Below are 14,217 nucleotides of genomic sequence, written 5' to 3' on the forward strand. Positions count from 1 at the left end.
TTCCATAACCTTGTTTCGGTTGTCGGTAAACCCTTTCTTTGCCCAAAAAACTGGTGGGCTTCAGTTCTTCATCCTTTTCAAACGGACAAAAAAGTGTCATGTCCTCTAAAAACACCAAAGTATTACTTCGCTTAAAATTTTTGAGTAATGGTAGCGATCAGTGATGATTTTGAGCCAATAAATGGTCGAACCTAATAGTATAAAAAACTCGGTCAAATCAATTTGGACCAAAAAATGGTTGAATATATGTTTTGGGGAAAATTATACTATGTATGTCTTGTAACAAACTGCCAGGACACCCAGCCTCAAAAAAATCAATTTTGGACTTATACTACCACAGGATGTTCTTCCATATTTTCATGGGCTATTTCGAATGCCCGTTGCCGAACGTGAAGCGCTTGACTATGAAATTTTTTTCGTCGTCAAGTCGTCTTCCATCTGTCACCAGACTTGAATCAATTTTAAAGTTGGTTTTAAAGGGATAGAAGACATAATTGACTGTCATTTCGCATGCTCCACTAGATGGTTCACTGTCCTTTTTGACATGTCTTAAGTTGAGCTCGTATTTTTATATGCTGGCTCATATTTGTATTTTATTTTTAATTACTGAAGGAGATCAACGAATAATATTTTGCACTTGCGCTTAAGTTCCCCCTTCCTGTATTAACTTTTAAATAACATTTCGTCTCTCGGCAGGACAGCTTTTGGCACCTACTACATTGCCAGGACCCAATGATAAGGAAGAATAATCTAAAAGACGAAAAGACTTTTGGAGAACATCCTCAGGAACATTACGAAAATTAGAGTAAATTTAATTTAAATAAAACTTTTCTTTGCCACTACTACATAATATTTTGACCGCGCCATCCAGATGCTTTATAGAAAATAATGGCAAAAGATAATAAATATATATATTATTATTTTTATACCCTTGCAGAGGGTATTATAATTTTGGTCAAAAGTGTGCAACGCAGTGAAGGAGACATCTCCGACCCTATAAAGTATATATATTCTTGATGAGGATCACCTCCTGAGTTGATATGAGCATGTCCGTCTGTCCGTCTGTCTGTCCGTCTGTCTGTTTCTACGCGAACTAGTCTCCCAGTTTTAAAGCTATCGTCTTGAAACTTTGCACACACCCTTCTTTTCTTTGCACGCAGTATATAAGTCGGAACGGCCCGGATCGGCCGACTATATCCTATAGCTGCCATATAACTGATTGATCGGAAATGGTATAACTTTGGTGTTTTTAGAGTTAGAGAGTTCAAATTTGACATGAGAGCTATTTTTGGCAAAACATATTACAGATTTTTTGATTTTGCTAGAGCAAGCCAAAACCGACGTCCATTTCGCGTACGTTCGCGACGTTTTTACGTTTTTGCCAATATTATGAAAATGAAAAATCTAAAAACAAGTATAAGAAAAAAACTCACCAAAAGCCAAAAAAAGTATCAAAAAATTTTTTAGCACTTTAATTTTTTGGCACTAATTGCGTACGAACTTAGTACGTTCGCGACCCGGGGAAATGCCCATACCAATGCCCAATGCTCATACTATAAACATTTATTTTAATTTTATTTCGTTAAACGAAATTCTATGATTAATAATGTATTATCAGTGGTACGCCTTCGTCGCATATAATGACTTCAGTGATCGTTCAGTCGCAAATCTAGCTTACGGGAAGAATGTTGAGTTTGAAATTTTTAATTCTGGCGATTTGCCTAACTCTGAGCCTGCAATGGATAGATCCTGTGGATTCTAAAGTCTGCGAGACGCATGACAAGAAAATAGGCAAATGCCGGCGTCCTAAAGATTGCCCGGCTCTTAGGCCTATTGTGCAAAAGCGGAAAAAAGGGATTCCCCTAACCCACGAGGAGCAAAGGTTTAATAAAGCAGTTTTAATATGTGAAAAGGTAACTAAAGCAACGCGTGACTTTAAAGTACAGAGTCTAACTCAAGTCATCTCCTAGAGAAAATCTTGCTCAAGGAGTAGACTTGCTGAAAGAAAATGATGAAATATGCGGTATTTTCTCAGACCCTAAGGTTTCAGGAGGTAACAATGTTAGCCTGGGATCTCGGCCGTGGGCGGCCATACTCGAGTTTAATACGACACAGCCTATTAGGGCACGGTTTAAATGTGGCGGCACTCTGATCACTTCGAGTAAGTTCTATAAAACATTGATCCTATGTCACTTTATTTTATTTTTTTGTTTGACAGAATTTGTCTTGACGGCTGCGCACTGTATCGAAGATACCCTGTAAGTAAAGGAGCTCAACCCAAGACAAAACACACCTACTTATAAAATACCCTTTTTTCCAGGGTATCCGTCCGTCTGGGAGAACATGATCTTAGTAAGGACGAGGACTGCTTAAGCTTTGACGATGAGCCAGTGTGTCTGGATAAACCCCTGGACGTTCCAGTCGACAAGAGTTTTGTCCACGAGGGATATGAACGTTTTAGAGCTGTGAAAGATATTGCATTAATCCGCCTTAAATACCCAGTCCAGTTTACCGATTGGATACGACCCATATGTCTGCCGATAACAAAAGATCTTCAGTTTGAGAGTCAAACCAACATACCGATGGAGGTTGTCGGCTGGGGCATAACAGAAGAAGAAAAGCTCTCAGACGTCCCTAAAAAAGCTTTCATCAATCGGCTGAACTTAACCGAGTGCAACATCTTTAATCCAATGAGCACAAAACTCTGCGCCAGTGGCTTGGGGAAAGATAGCTGCAGTGGTGACTCCGGGGGACCACTGAACTATCCCACTTTATACAATGGCAAACAGCGCTGGGTGCAGGCTGGAATCGTGAGTTACGGAGTTCAGAAATGTGGCGAAAATCCGTATGCGGTCTATACTGATGTGGCTGAATATATGGGTTGGATAACCGAAACCATTGCGCAAAACACATAGCCTCTCTAATCGAAATTAAAAATTTAAATCATATTGAAATAAATCATTAAAAATAATATTAACTGCTATTATTCTTAATAACACATCCTTCTTTTCCATGCACTTAGTATATACATATAGAATTCGAAACGGCCGGGATCGTCAGACTATATTCTGCCATGTAACTGATTTATCGCATCTTATCGAATTATATTTAATACAATCAATAAAAATATTTGTAGCGTTCCGTTAGCGACCATTAATTTTTGTTTTCTGTTTGTAGCGTTTTTTATACCCTTGCAGAGGGTATTATAATTTTGTCCAAAAGTGTGCAACGCAGTGAAGGAGACATCTCCGACCCTATAAAGTATATATATTCTTTATCAGGATCACCTCCTGAGTTGATATGAGCATGTCCGTCTGTCCGTCTGTCTGTCCGTCTGTCTGTTTCTACGCGAACTAGTCTCCCAGTTTTAAAGCTATCGTTTTGAAACTTTGCACACACCTTTCTTTTCTTTGCACGCAGTATATAAGTTGGAACGGCCCGGATCGGCCGACTATATCCTACAGCTGCCATACAACTGATTGATCGGAAATGGTATAACTTTGGTGTTTTTAGAGTTAGAGAGTTCAAATTTGACATGAAAGCTATTTTTGGCAAAACATTACGTCATGCCAAATTTCATAAGGATCGGCCGACTATATCCTATAGCTGCCATATAACTGAACGATCGGAAATCACCCAACTTTCGTGTTTTTGAAGATAGAAAGCTGGAATTTAATACAGATTCTATTTTTGGTCAGTTGATCCAACCTACCAAATTCCATTAGGATCGGCCGACTATATCCTATAGCTGCCATATAACTGAACGATCGGAAATGGTATTTGGTAGAAATATCAACTTTCGTATTTTGGAAGATAGAAGTTTGGGACTTTTTTTTTAGATTTTGTATTGTAATAAATTGGATTATATATTCCTATTCCCATAAGGATCGGCCAACTATATCCGATGTTTGCGATATATATCCGGTTTTACCTGCAAGGGTATATAAACTTCGGTTCCGCCCGAAGTTAGCTTTCCTTTCTTGTTACTATTATTATTTCTATAATAAATATAGAAAGATATGGAATATGACATGAAACTGCATATTATAGTAGTACAGGTATCAATAGTTAATTTCATTTTCTGAAAATGTTTTTGAGAAAAAGCTATTAAACTTTAAAGTAAGTTAAAGTTGTAAGAAGATTTCAGAGTGCCACCAAGAGAGCCATGCTTCGGTGGCCTCGATTTCTTAAAAATTAATAACTCAATCGGTCAGAAAAGTTTACACAATCTTCTTGGATGGAATTTATTTTTAGCAAATTAATATTTTGTTTTTCAGTTCCAAACCAACAAAAACGAGATTACTGCAAAGCATCTTTCGAGGATTTTTCGAGGATGTCTCTTACAAAGTGTACAGAATGGAAATTATAAAATATTTCTAACCGATCATCCTTATTATAGTCTTCATAAAATAAGTTTTTAGCTAACTTTTAATTTGGTAAATAATTATTGTAACACAACACAAGAGAAATAGTCCTTGTAGGAAAATTCTAAAAACGCGTTCCTTTGGGTCGCGCAACTGTGTAACCCCTTAAACTCTATCTCAGAAAGAATTCCACGGATCGACTTAAGTGTTGGGACATCATTGTAAAGATGTCTAAGTATTTATCAAAATATTTCGAAAAAAAGATTCTTGATGTTTTTTAAACTATGTAACTCCGATTTCCCATTAATCTAAATTAAAATCGTCTTAAAAAAGGAGTCCCAATCACCAATTAACACCCAAAACCCAGAAAATAATAAGCGAAATTTACATACATATATAGATATAGATATAAAGATAGATCGGCAATAAAACTGTGCGAAAGGTGAGAGCCAAATGCATTCGTCATTGATTTCGAGTGTGCCGTTTATTGTGTGTCTAACATCTAGTGGGGTGTAGCACTTGGTTAGGTCTGGTGTTGGCCAGACTGTTGAGTAGTTGAGGTTTAAGTGGAGGAGCTTCCGGGCGGGGCGAACTTATCTTCTAGAGTTTTGGCTTATTATAACAAGCGATCGGTTTCTTTGAGGGTATTATGTTATGAAGGTGGTGTGGCAACGAATAACGTGGGACCCCAGTGGCAGGTTCACCGCCCTGTCCTCCCCCAAGTGCCGCTCCATGATCGGCTTGCAGTTGAGACGACTGATCACCGACTTCAGCACGCGGATGTGCTCCAGACCACAGAGGCGAACGTCCCTGGAAGCGAAAGAGACGGCCTTCGTGGAAGCGAAAGAGACATCCTCGGCTTAATCCAAGTATTAAAGTCGGTCCTGCGTAGAGTAGGAAGGCAGAAGAATGTCGTCGATGAGGGTCTCGGCGACGTAGACCATGCCACCAGGAATGGTCTTCACGATTAGATCTGTGGTGGATTGCGTCAGGTTAGTTAATATGGGGTGGAAGAGATGAATATATACATATATAATTGTCTCGTTCTTGAGTTAATAATTATTGCCAGGGGTCGTCTGGACTACTGTGGATTGATAGGGTATCTTGTTAAACGAAACCTTTGGGTCGGGATTGTTAATCTACGCCTATTCAAGAAAAAAAATGTCTGAAGCCTCCAATGCTCTAGCCCCAATTTAGCGAATCAAAGTACTCTACTTTCACTCGAATACCTCCCAAACTAAATGATTTTTGCCAAATGTTTGAATGAAGATTATCTAATTAAAACAATACCTTTCATTGATATAATTCTCATTCCTATCGAACCCATCAAAAAATTTGTATGTCTTCGTCTATATATAGTGTCTCTTTGCACACGCTAAGGCATAGGTTTCATCACCTTTTGGGCTGCCTTCCACAGGGATTTTCTTCCTAATTGAACTAAACTGAGCTTTTAACAATTTTGAGTTTTTAACAATTTGATTTTTCATAAACATTTCATTGATTTTTTAACTTCCGAACGCAGAGGTATCTAGTCACATTGGCTCTTGCGGCTTTATAAAAATTAATTTTATTGTCTTTTTATTTATTCTTTATTCTTAAATATTAAATATTTATTAAGGTTACAACAAAATTGTATCTACAACGGCTAAGTATCTCCTTAAAGATGAGGTAATCTGGCGACTAATCCACCAAGTCGGCGGGCAAGCCCAAGGAATCGATGGTATTCATGACTGTTTGGCATGCGGCGAAGTTCTCTCTAAAAGCAACGGCCACCTGGCAGAGGACCAGCAAGGACTCGCAATACAGATTGATTTCTTGCTTGTCAAACACTTCCACCTCCGCGTCCAAATCCGGAGCCTGCTCCTCGTTATCCTTGGAGGCCACAAAAGGCTCTGAAATCAATTGAAACAGGCGCGTCACAAACTCGGAGTCGGGAGCAGTTTCCCGCACATTCCGCAGCATGGACTTGAGGAATCTGGGAATGAGGACGCTGGGCAGGATAACCTTGTCATCCCCAGACTGTTCCACCACCAATAGGGCAGCTCGATGGCGCACCCACTCGGCCTCGTCCAACAGAAGGAGGAGCACGAGTCGGATAAAGCTGCCAACGATGTCCGCATTGGAGCTGCCGATCACACTCTTAACTCCGCTTTGGCCCAGCAGGTGACACAGCTCGGCGGCCTGAAAGCGAAGGTAGTTCGGCTGGACGGGGTCCACCAGGCGCAAGGCGTACTCCAGGATGGGCAGCCAGCTGGACCACTCCAGCCTCCTCTTTTCTTCGATCAGCCGTTTCAGGGACAACACCAGTCCCGGATGCTGCCAGCTGAAGCTAGTGTCCTTGCAGCGCTGGAGCAGCTTTTCCAGATCCAGCCCCGGATCCCGAAGCAGGGGCTGCAGGGCAGTAAGACGAGCATCCAGCTCGAGACCCCAACACCTGGGTGACTCCACCATTTTCAGGACGCATGAGCGTACTCTCTGGGACTCGTACAACCGAAGCGTGACCTCCTGGCGCTGGCCAGGGCTAAGGGCGTTGAAGTACTTCCTCGTGTCGCTGGCAAAGTTGAAGTGATCTACTTCCTGGTCAGCGTCCTGGGAGCGCTGCAGGAGTACATAGAGCCAAAGTTCCACAGCCAAGGCGCCCGAGCGGGAGTAATCCTCTCCCAGTTCCTCCAAGTGTTGTACCAAAGCCTCTGTGTTGCCACCTAAGCGTCGCAAGTGCAGGCAGACCACTTGATAGCACCTAGTGGAGATTCCCTGCTCGCCACACCGCCTTGATATGTCTCCTTGATCCAACTCCAAGACGACAGAAAGGGCTTTAAGGAGACACCCATCTAGTTGGGTGGCCTCCTCGAGGACAACGGCCATCACATCCAGCAGCGCGCCAAAAACACAGGCGTTGAGCTGAAGGAAGGGAGCTGCCAAGGAGGCTAGTGTGTGCAGTTGCATCCTGGCCAGGGAAGGACTCGTCCACCGCACCAACCGCTGCATCTGAAGGAGCAGGAGCAGCTGGCCATGCCAGTGGTTTCCATTGAAATGTAAGGGTTTCTGAAGCTGTTTGGGAGAAACGGTAGGCAGTCGTGAGTTACATGGTTAAGGATGGGAGGATCAGAAACTCACCTTCAACTTTAGCTGCAGCGCTTTCAACCCCACCACAATGCGCCTGATCTCGGCCAGAGCCTGATCCTGGCTAACGAAGTTGGCCACCACCAGGGCGGCTCTCTCGCGGGTCATCAGGTCATGAGAACGGCAGATTTTTAGCAGGAAAGGAACAAACTTGCTGAGCTGGAAGGAATGAAGAATGTAAAAATGTAGAAGGCGGATAGAAAGAGATCTATGAAAGGGTCGGATAAAAAGAGATCTATGGATGGAAAGAGATCTAAACTAAAACTATTACAACACTATAACTATAACAACAGTATTAGTCAATACTGTTCGACTTTGAATCTGACATGGAATGCATTTTATCGGTGAGCCTCCAATATTAATTGTATCATTAGTTAAACCCTGTTGAAAAAATGGGTTATATAATGGTTTTAAACAAAAAAAGTAAAACCCTTGTAAATAAATTGAGGATTCTTTTGGAAGATACATGTATAATGCATCGGATATAAACCACAAAACCTGATAGATCGGATAAAAAATCAAGAAAGTTAAGGCCTTCTCGATCGTGAACTTCTCGAAAGGAAAGTAGGGTTTGTGCCAAGTTTGGAGTATTTCCAACGGAGGGACTCGTTGGCGCTGAAACAGAGAGTTGGTCTGATGGACAGACTGACTACAGGAGAGCATCCTGATTGAAAATATATATACTTGGAAGGGTCGGCGTAGCACAATTTCAAAGAAACTACAATATCCTGCAAAGATATAAAAACTGAAGAGAAAACTCACATTCAACGAGGACTCGGCTCCCTCCAAGGACGAAGGATAGAGACGACTCAGCATGAGCAGCATGGCCTCCAGCTGGACGGTCTGACGGCGCTTCTCGTTGCCTCCACTCTGCCCGCCTTTCCTGCCTGCCATCTGATCCGCCTCGCGCTGCAATCCGGCGTGGAAGTAGTCGAAGAGCTCCGGATACCTGGTGAAGAATATCCTGCCCGTCATCCGGTTGCGGACATGAAGCTCTCCAGACTCGAGGCGGGCGCGCTCCACCCCGAAGACCCGCACCACCAGGGCGGCAAGGAGGAGGGTGGCACAGTTCCGCTCCGCCCACTCCTCGGCCAGGAGGCTCTCCAGGGCGCAGCGAATGCCGCGGGCCACGAACTCGGTGACCAACTCGGCCAGCTCGCTGCACCGGAAGAGGGCGCGCAGGATGTTGAGGGCGTGGCTGCGGGCAGTGACGCCGGCGGGAGTGGCGCTCCTCTCCTCACACACTTCCAGGAGGCGCTGCATGCATCGGTGGAGTGTGGCGTGCGTCCCAAGCTTCAATTCCGTACAGATCAGGGCTTGCAGCATGAAGGGCATTCCGGCACTGCGCCGGGTGGAGCAAAGGCGAGTCTTTTGTTCCTTCTGGTCGTTGTCCCCGGCGCCACTGACCATCGACATGGCCTCGCTGACCCACTGGTTGGGTAGCTGGTTCAGACGCACGGCGTCACTGTGCCAGAACCGTCGGCACAGCAGCTGGAAGCCCACGTAGGCCTGCTCGAAAGCGCCCCTATGCTTGGTTTCGGCCAGCAGAAGAAGGAATAGCTCTCCAATCTCCTCCAGCTGCTGACTGCTCAAAAGAAAGCTGATTTCCGGATTACTCTGCTGCTTCTTCTGCCTCTCCTCCTCCTCCAGCGGCGCCCGCTCCACCAGTTCGCCCAGGATCAGGGACACCTCCTTAATGCTCCGCCAGGCACACAGCAGCACCATTTGCGGCGTGGTCTTCACCTGCTGCAGTGCCTCACTAGCCAGTCGCCGGCTAAGCACATTGGTGAGTGGCTGGTCCGTCTCCTGGTCGCGCGTCTCCGGTAGGTGCCCCTCCGGCGAGGCGCTGCTCACCACTGGCAGGACCACTCGGCTCACTTCGAGGCAGATCGCCACCAGATCATGAACGTACTGCCTCCAAGCCGGTTCCTTGGCCAGTTGCTTCAGGTCCATCTGCTGGAGGAGGTGCCGACTGGCGAAGAGCAGCCCATAGAGTGGGTTTAGCTTGGCCGCCTGGGCCAGGTCCTTTTGTGCGAGACTAAGTCCTTCTCTTAAATGCTCCAAGCACCACTGGAGAGCTGCATAGATCCTGGTTTCTTGGCTGATATCCTCCGGAAGTTGAGCTGCAGGCAGTTCCTCTGATACTTCCTGAACGCGGCAGTAGACTTGGAGCTGGAAGGCTCCTGTCACCGAGTCTGGAGGCCTCAGAGATAGCAGGAGTTCCATTATCTCCACTGGATTCAGATCAGACTTGGCTTGCAGTTTCTCCAGGAGCCGAGCGACCAGGACTTTGTTTTGTTCGTAGCTGTCGCCCAGGCAGAGCTCCAGGTTCCTTAAGGCAACTGATGGCAGCTCTTCCTCCCACTCCCTCAGCTCCAACTGGCGGCAGAGATCCACGCAGTCGCGGAGCAAGTGCAGCGACAGCCATCGTCTCCCGTAGTTCGCCGAAGGGAAGAGGTTCCGGGCGAGCAACTGCATCAGGCCTAAGAGTAGGTCCCGGAGCAGCTTCCCAGCAGGACTGGGGCGCTTCTGGTGCTCAGCCAGACCCAAGCGAATCCTTTGCAGAGCCTTCTGCAGGAGGCCGTAGCCTAGCTGCCGGAGGTGGGCGCTGGGATTGTTGGCATTGTGCTTCAGGTACAGCTTGATGGCCTCCGCCTCTTCCCGGCTTAAGGGGTCACTCGGTCGCGGCGTCTCCACCACGAAGCGCAGGGCCAGCAGTCGCGTGTGGTCGTCCAATCCCAGCAGAGCCTGCTCCAGCTCGGGCTTCAGACTAGAAAGGAACTCCTGGCGCCGCTTGCTGAGTTGCCGCACACTCAGGATGGCTGCCAGCTTGCTACTTAGGGGCAGATGACCGTCCTTCAGGAGCAGGTTCACCAGAGCCGTTGGCTCCAGCTGCACGGCCTGGGTCATCAGGTGCTCCACGGCCGAGCGCCGTTTTTCGGGTACCTGGAGAGCCTCCAAGAGCTGCGTGAACCACAGACGATGCCAGTCCTCGAAGGTTTGGGCTTTGTGAGCTGCCACCATCATGGCTAGAAGGGATTAACGAGGGAATTGGATCAAAATCCGTCTCTGAAATTAAGTACCACACATTACCTCTGAAAAGTGAGTCCACGCTATCCTCAAGGCCCAGGAATCTGGGAAAGATTTCTTTCACCAGCGACGGGCACTGATTTAGGGCCTCTGCCACGCCCACCACACCCACGAGATGTTCCAGCGCGAGGCAGCTGGCTCCCAGGGAAGCACTGCGCTCCTCGAACTGCTTGTAGACGACCTGGAAGAGCTCCACCTGCCCAGCGGCCTGGGCGTGCTGCAGAGTCTGGCGGAACAGGCCACTGGACATGTGCCGCACCGAGTCCGTGGGACTGGCTAGGTGCTGTAGCGCGAATCCCTGCAACTCCGGCAGGATGCTTTGGTAGAACCCGGCCTCAACATCCCCCAAGGACTTGGAGTAGATGAACAAGTGCTTGGAGAGATAGACGAGCAGGTTGCTCACGTTCCCCTCCCGCTGACCGACTGCCAGGACGGCCTGGAGTATGGACAGGACAACGGGAGCGTGTTCCGGGTAATCTAAAGGCTGAAGCACCAGCAGAGCAGCCGTCTGGATGGGCAGATCCCGGGGCTCTGCCTCGGCACGGGCACAATGTTGCAGGTAGCCGGAAAAACCGCCAGAGAGACGCGCCAGGTGGCCGATCAACAGTCCAGCTATGGAACGGACGTCCCAGGGTGTGTCCACGTGGCGGGCCACCTTCTGGGCAATGGCATCCGCTCTTCTCAGCAAAGCTTGACAGGATTCCTGGCCAAGATCCGAGCTCCACTCGGAAAGCAGGCTAACCAGGAAGCGCAGGACATTCTGGAGGTAGAGGTACAGCTCATTGCGACGCGTGGGTGACAGTTCTACCGAGGTATCACTGTAAAATTATGTTAAATGCAAGAGTTTTGGGGAAAGTGCCAATTCCGGGTTTCCAAACTTACCTAATATCTTTCCAATAACGCTCCAAGCCCAGGGGAAGAAGTGGGATTAATAATTCCAAGGATTCGCCAAGAATTTCGTGCCCATATGGAAAGTTCTGGAGACAGGCGTTGGCGGAAACGAAGATGTCATTGATAGAGTCGTGGCTCCTCAGCTCTAGGTCCGTGCCAATCAGGTCCTTGAGAGCCTGCAGAAGGGCCTTCAGTAGGGAGTCCTTTGTGTGGCCATGTTCCACGTTTTGGACCTTTTTGGCCAAGGCTTTGTCCGAGAAGAGTCTGGAAGGGATTAGGGATTATTATCGCTGTATAAGGCAACAGTTTGGTCAAATCTCAATAGAAACCTTGTCAATTGATTCCGCACGGCGTGCTTCAATGGACTAGCAAACAGAAGATCGGCCAGAAAGAGCTCCACCAGGGGAATCTTCTCCAGATGCAGATCCTTGTCCTTGTAAAATAGCTCCTTAACCGCCAGGACCTGTTCGGCACTGCTCTGGGCCTTTGCAAATAGGCTCACAAATTCGTGGGAATCTAAAAATGAATAAATTTAATTTATTATTTTTAAATCGAGTGATCGATTGTGATCTTCACCTGAACTCCACCGCTCTGGTAGTGGCACCAAAGCATCTCGGAGCTCCGCAAAACGCTTGGGATGGGCACATAGCTTCAGAGCAGCCACTCGCAGGTTCAAATCATTCATGTTATATCCAAGAATGGGGAATTGTAAGGAAAACGGGGCAACACGCTTTCGCCCCCACACAAAACACAGGCGGTTAGTGGTGGCAGATCCCATTTATCGATAGCTTTGCCGAGCCGTTCGCTCTGCGTGCACACCACTAGCCAACGTGCATATGTGTTATCACTACAATAGTTCGTTTTTTTGAGCGGGAAGTTTAAACTATAAAGAACTTTAAAGAAATATGGTTATTAATTGGTACTATATGGAATGGTTTATGGTTTCTTCTTACCCACAAGACTTAATTTATGTTTTGTTATGTCTTTACATAGAAGTTAAAGTTTAAGAAATTTCATTTATGTCTATATAAAAGTTCTGGGAAGTATTTATAAAAATATAAAATTATGAATTTTAATTCACTGAAATAATAATCAAATTTTAAACATTTAAATTTTGATTTGAAATGTAAATTTTAATAATTTTATAGATTAAATAAAAATATAAACTCTTCGTCTTCTTATTCTCTGTCTCTTTCTTTTTGGACGTAGTATCTGGAATGGGCAGCCTTTTTCAATCTTTAATAGTTTTTAAAGAAACTTTAAAATAATAAATAATAATAAAAAATGATAGTTCAAGAGTATCATTAAAAAGTCAGAATATTAATTTCATAAATTCAATAAATTAAGAACAGAAGATCTTTATCACTAGATCTCAAAAATCGCATGTTTTCTTATTTTCGTGTAAAATTGACGCAAATTTTTATTGGCATCTATTTTTATCGTCCAAATATTATGCGAAAATATGAAAATAAATATGAAAAAAAACATTATATTTCATGTATTACATATTTTAGATTACTTGAAAAAATAAATAAACGTCCAGAAATTGGTTTTCCAATAATGAATTTAGAATGGATTTATGTAGAGAAACATACTCTGGAATGTTCTGAATAATGCAACTTTTGTGAATTTTTTCAGGACATACACAGGCAAAGAAGTTCCAGATCTATATGAGTAAAATATATTTGGATGCGACTAGCTGCCAGCAATCGATCCAGCCTGAAAAAGATTCGCTGTTACATAATATTTGTAGATGTGTTTACCACATCTTTTTTGCGTGTTGGAATATTATATTTATATATAATATATAAATATATTATATGCAAATGCATGCATTATATGCATACTAATGTAAGGGGTACATAATAATGTAAAGGGTAGGGGGAAGGAAAGCCACGTAGCCATGTAGCTTCACGGTTTCAAAAAACGTAGTTTTGTGTCTTAAGCAACTAAATACATATTTCCAGAATGTTGTCCCAATATTTTAAGGTTCTCAGAGTACAACTTTCGGGAATTAAGTCAAAAAGTCAAAAAAATATAGTCAAAATCTGTGCTCTTTTCGCAATTTAGGTCACTCACTATTCAACCCAAAAGAGTTTTTCTCAAAACTATGTTTAAACAAGAAATGAAAGCTAACTTCGGGCGGAGCCGAAGTTTATATACCCTTGCAGTTAAAACCGGATATATATCGCAAACATCGGATATAGTTGACCGATCCTTATGAGAATATGATAATATAACCCAATTTATTATAATACAAAAACCAAACCTAAAAATGTCCCAAACTTCTATCTTCAAAAACACAAAAGTTGGGTCATTTCCGATCGTTCAGTTATATGGCAGCTATACGATATAGTCGGCCGATCCTAATGAAATTTGGTAGGTTGGATCAACTGACCAAAAATAGAATCTGTACTAAATTCCACCTTTCTATCTTTAAAAACACGAAAGTTGGGTCATTTCCGATCGTTCAGTTATATAGCAGCTATAGGATATAGTCGGCCGATCCTTATGAAATTTGGCATATCGTAATGTTTTGCCAAAAAATGCTCTCATGTCAAATTTGAACTCTGTAACTTTAAAAACGTCAAAGTTATACCATTTCCGATCAATCAGTTATATGGCAGCTATAGGATATAGTCGGCCGATCCGGGCCGTTCCGACTTATATACTGCGTGCAAAGAAAAGAAGGGTGTGTGCAAAGTTTCAAGACGATAGCTTTAAAACTGGGAGACTAGTTCGCGTAGAA

The 14,217-nt window shown here is 44.5% G+C and overlaps 2 protein-coding genes across 2 annotated transcripts; one reads left to right on the forward strand and one right to left on the reverse strand.

The window, feature by feature from the left end:
- The first annotated feature begins 1,685 nt into the window (after window positions 1-1,685).
- LOC108118697 (serine protease grass-like) lies at window positions 1,686-2,915 on the forward strand. Its single transcript, XM_070280866.1, has 4 exons — window positions 1,686-1,882; window positions 1,971-2,161; window positions 2,219-2,258; window positions 2,321-2,915. The coding sequence occupies exons 1-4, from the start codon at window positions 1,686-1,688 to the stop codon at window positions 2,913-2,915; spliced, it is 1,023 nt and encodes a 340-aa protein (XP_070136967.1).
- Window positions 2,916-5,917: 3,002 nt separating this feature from the next.
- THADA (Thyroid adenoma-associated protein homolog) lies at window positions 5,918-12,290 on the reverse strand. Its single transcript, XM_017241874.3, has 7 exons — window positions 12,045-12,290; window positions 11,798-11,984; window positions 11,460-11,732; window positions 10,581-11,395; window positions 8,250-10,516; window positions 7,482-7,646; window positions 5,918-7,415 (listed from the first exon to the last, which is right to left on the reverse strand). The coding sequence occupies exons 1-7, from the start codon at window positions 12,244-12,246 to the stop codon at window positions 6,045-6,047; spliced, it is 5,280 nt and encodes a 1,759-aa protein (XP_017097363.3). The 5' UTR covers window positions 12,247-12,290; the 3' UTR covers window positions 5,918-6,044.
- Window positions 12,291-14,217: the final 1,927 nt, after the last annotated feature.

The sequence above is a fragment of the Drosophila bipectinata genome, chromosome XL (assembly GCF_030179905.1).
Source record: "Drosophila bipectinata strain 14024-0381.07 chromosome XL, DbipHiC1v2, whole genome shotgun sequence".
NCBI classification, from domain to species: domain Eukaryota; kingdom Metazoa; phylum Arthropoda; class Insecta; order Diptera; family Drosophilidae; genus Drosophila; species Drosophila bipectinata.

Coding starts and splice junctions, on each gene's coding strand:
- LOC108118697 (XM_070280866.1), top strand. CDS start 1,686: ATGTTGAGTTTGAAATTTTTAATTCTGGCGATTTGCCTAACTCTGAGC. Junction 2,162..2,218: donor CGGCACTCTGATCACTTCGA/GTAAGTTCTATA, acceptor TTTGTTTGACAG/AATTTGTCTTGACGGCTGCG. Junction 2,259..2,320: donor CACTGTATCGAAGATACCCT/GTAAGTAAAGGA, acceptor CCTTTTTTCCAG/GGTATCCGTCCGTCTGGGAG.
- THADA (XM_017241874.3), bottom strand. CDS start 12,246: ATGGGATCTGCCACCACTAACCGCCTGTGTTTTGTGTGGGGGCGAAAG. Junction 10,517..10,580: donor CGTGGACTCACTTTTCAGAG/GTAATGTGTGGT, acceptor AATCCCTTCTAG/CCATGATGGTGGCAGCTCAC. Junction 7,416..7,481: donor CGCTGCAGCTAAAGTTGAAG/GTGAGTTTCTGA, acceptor TCTCCCAAACAG/CTTCAGAAACCCTTACATTT.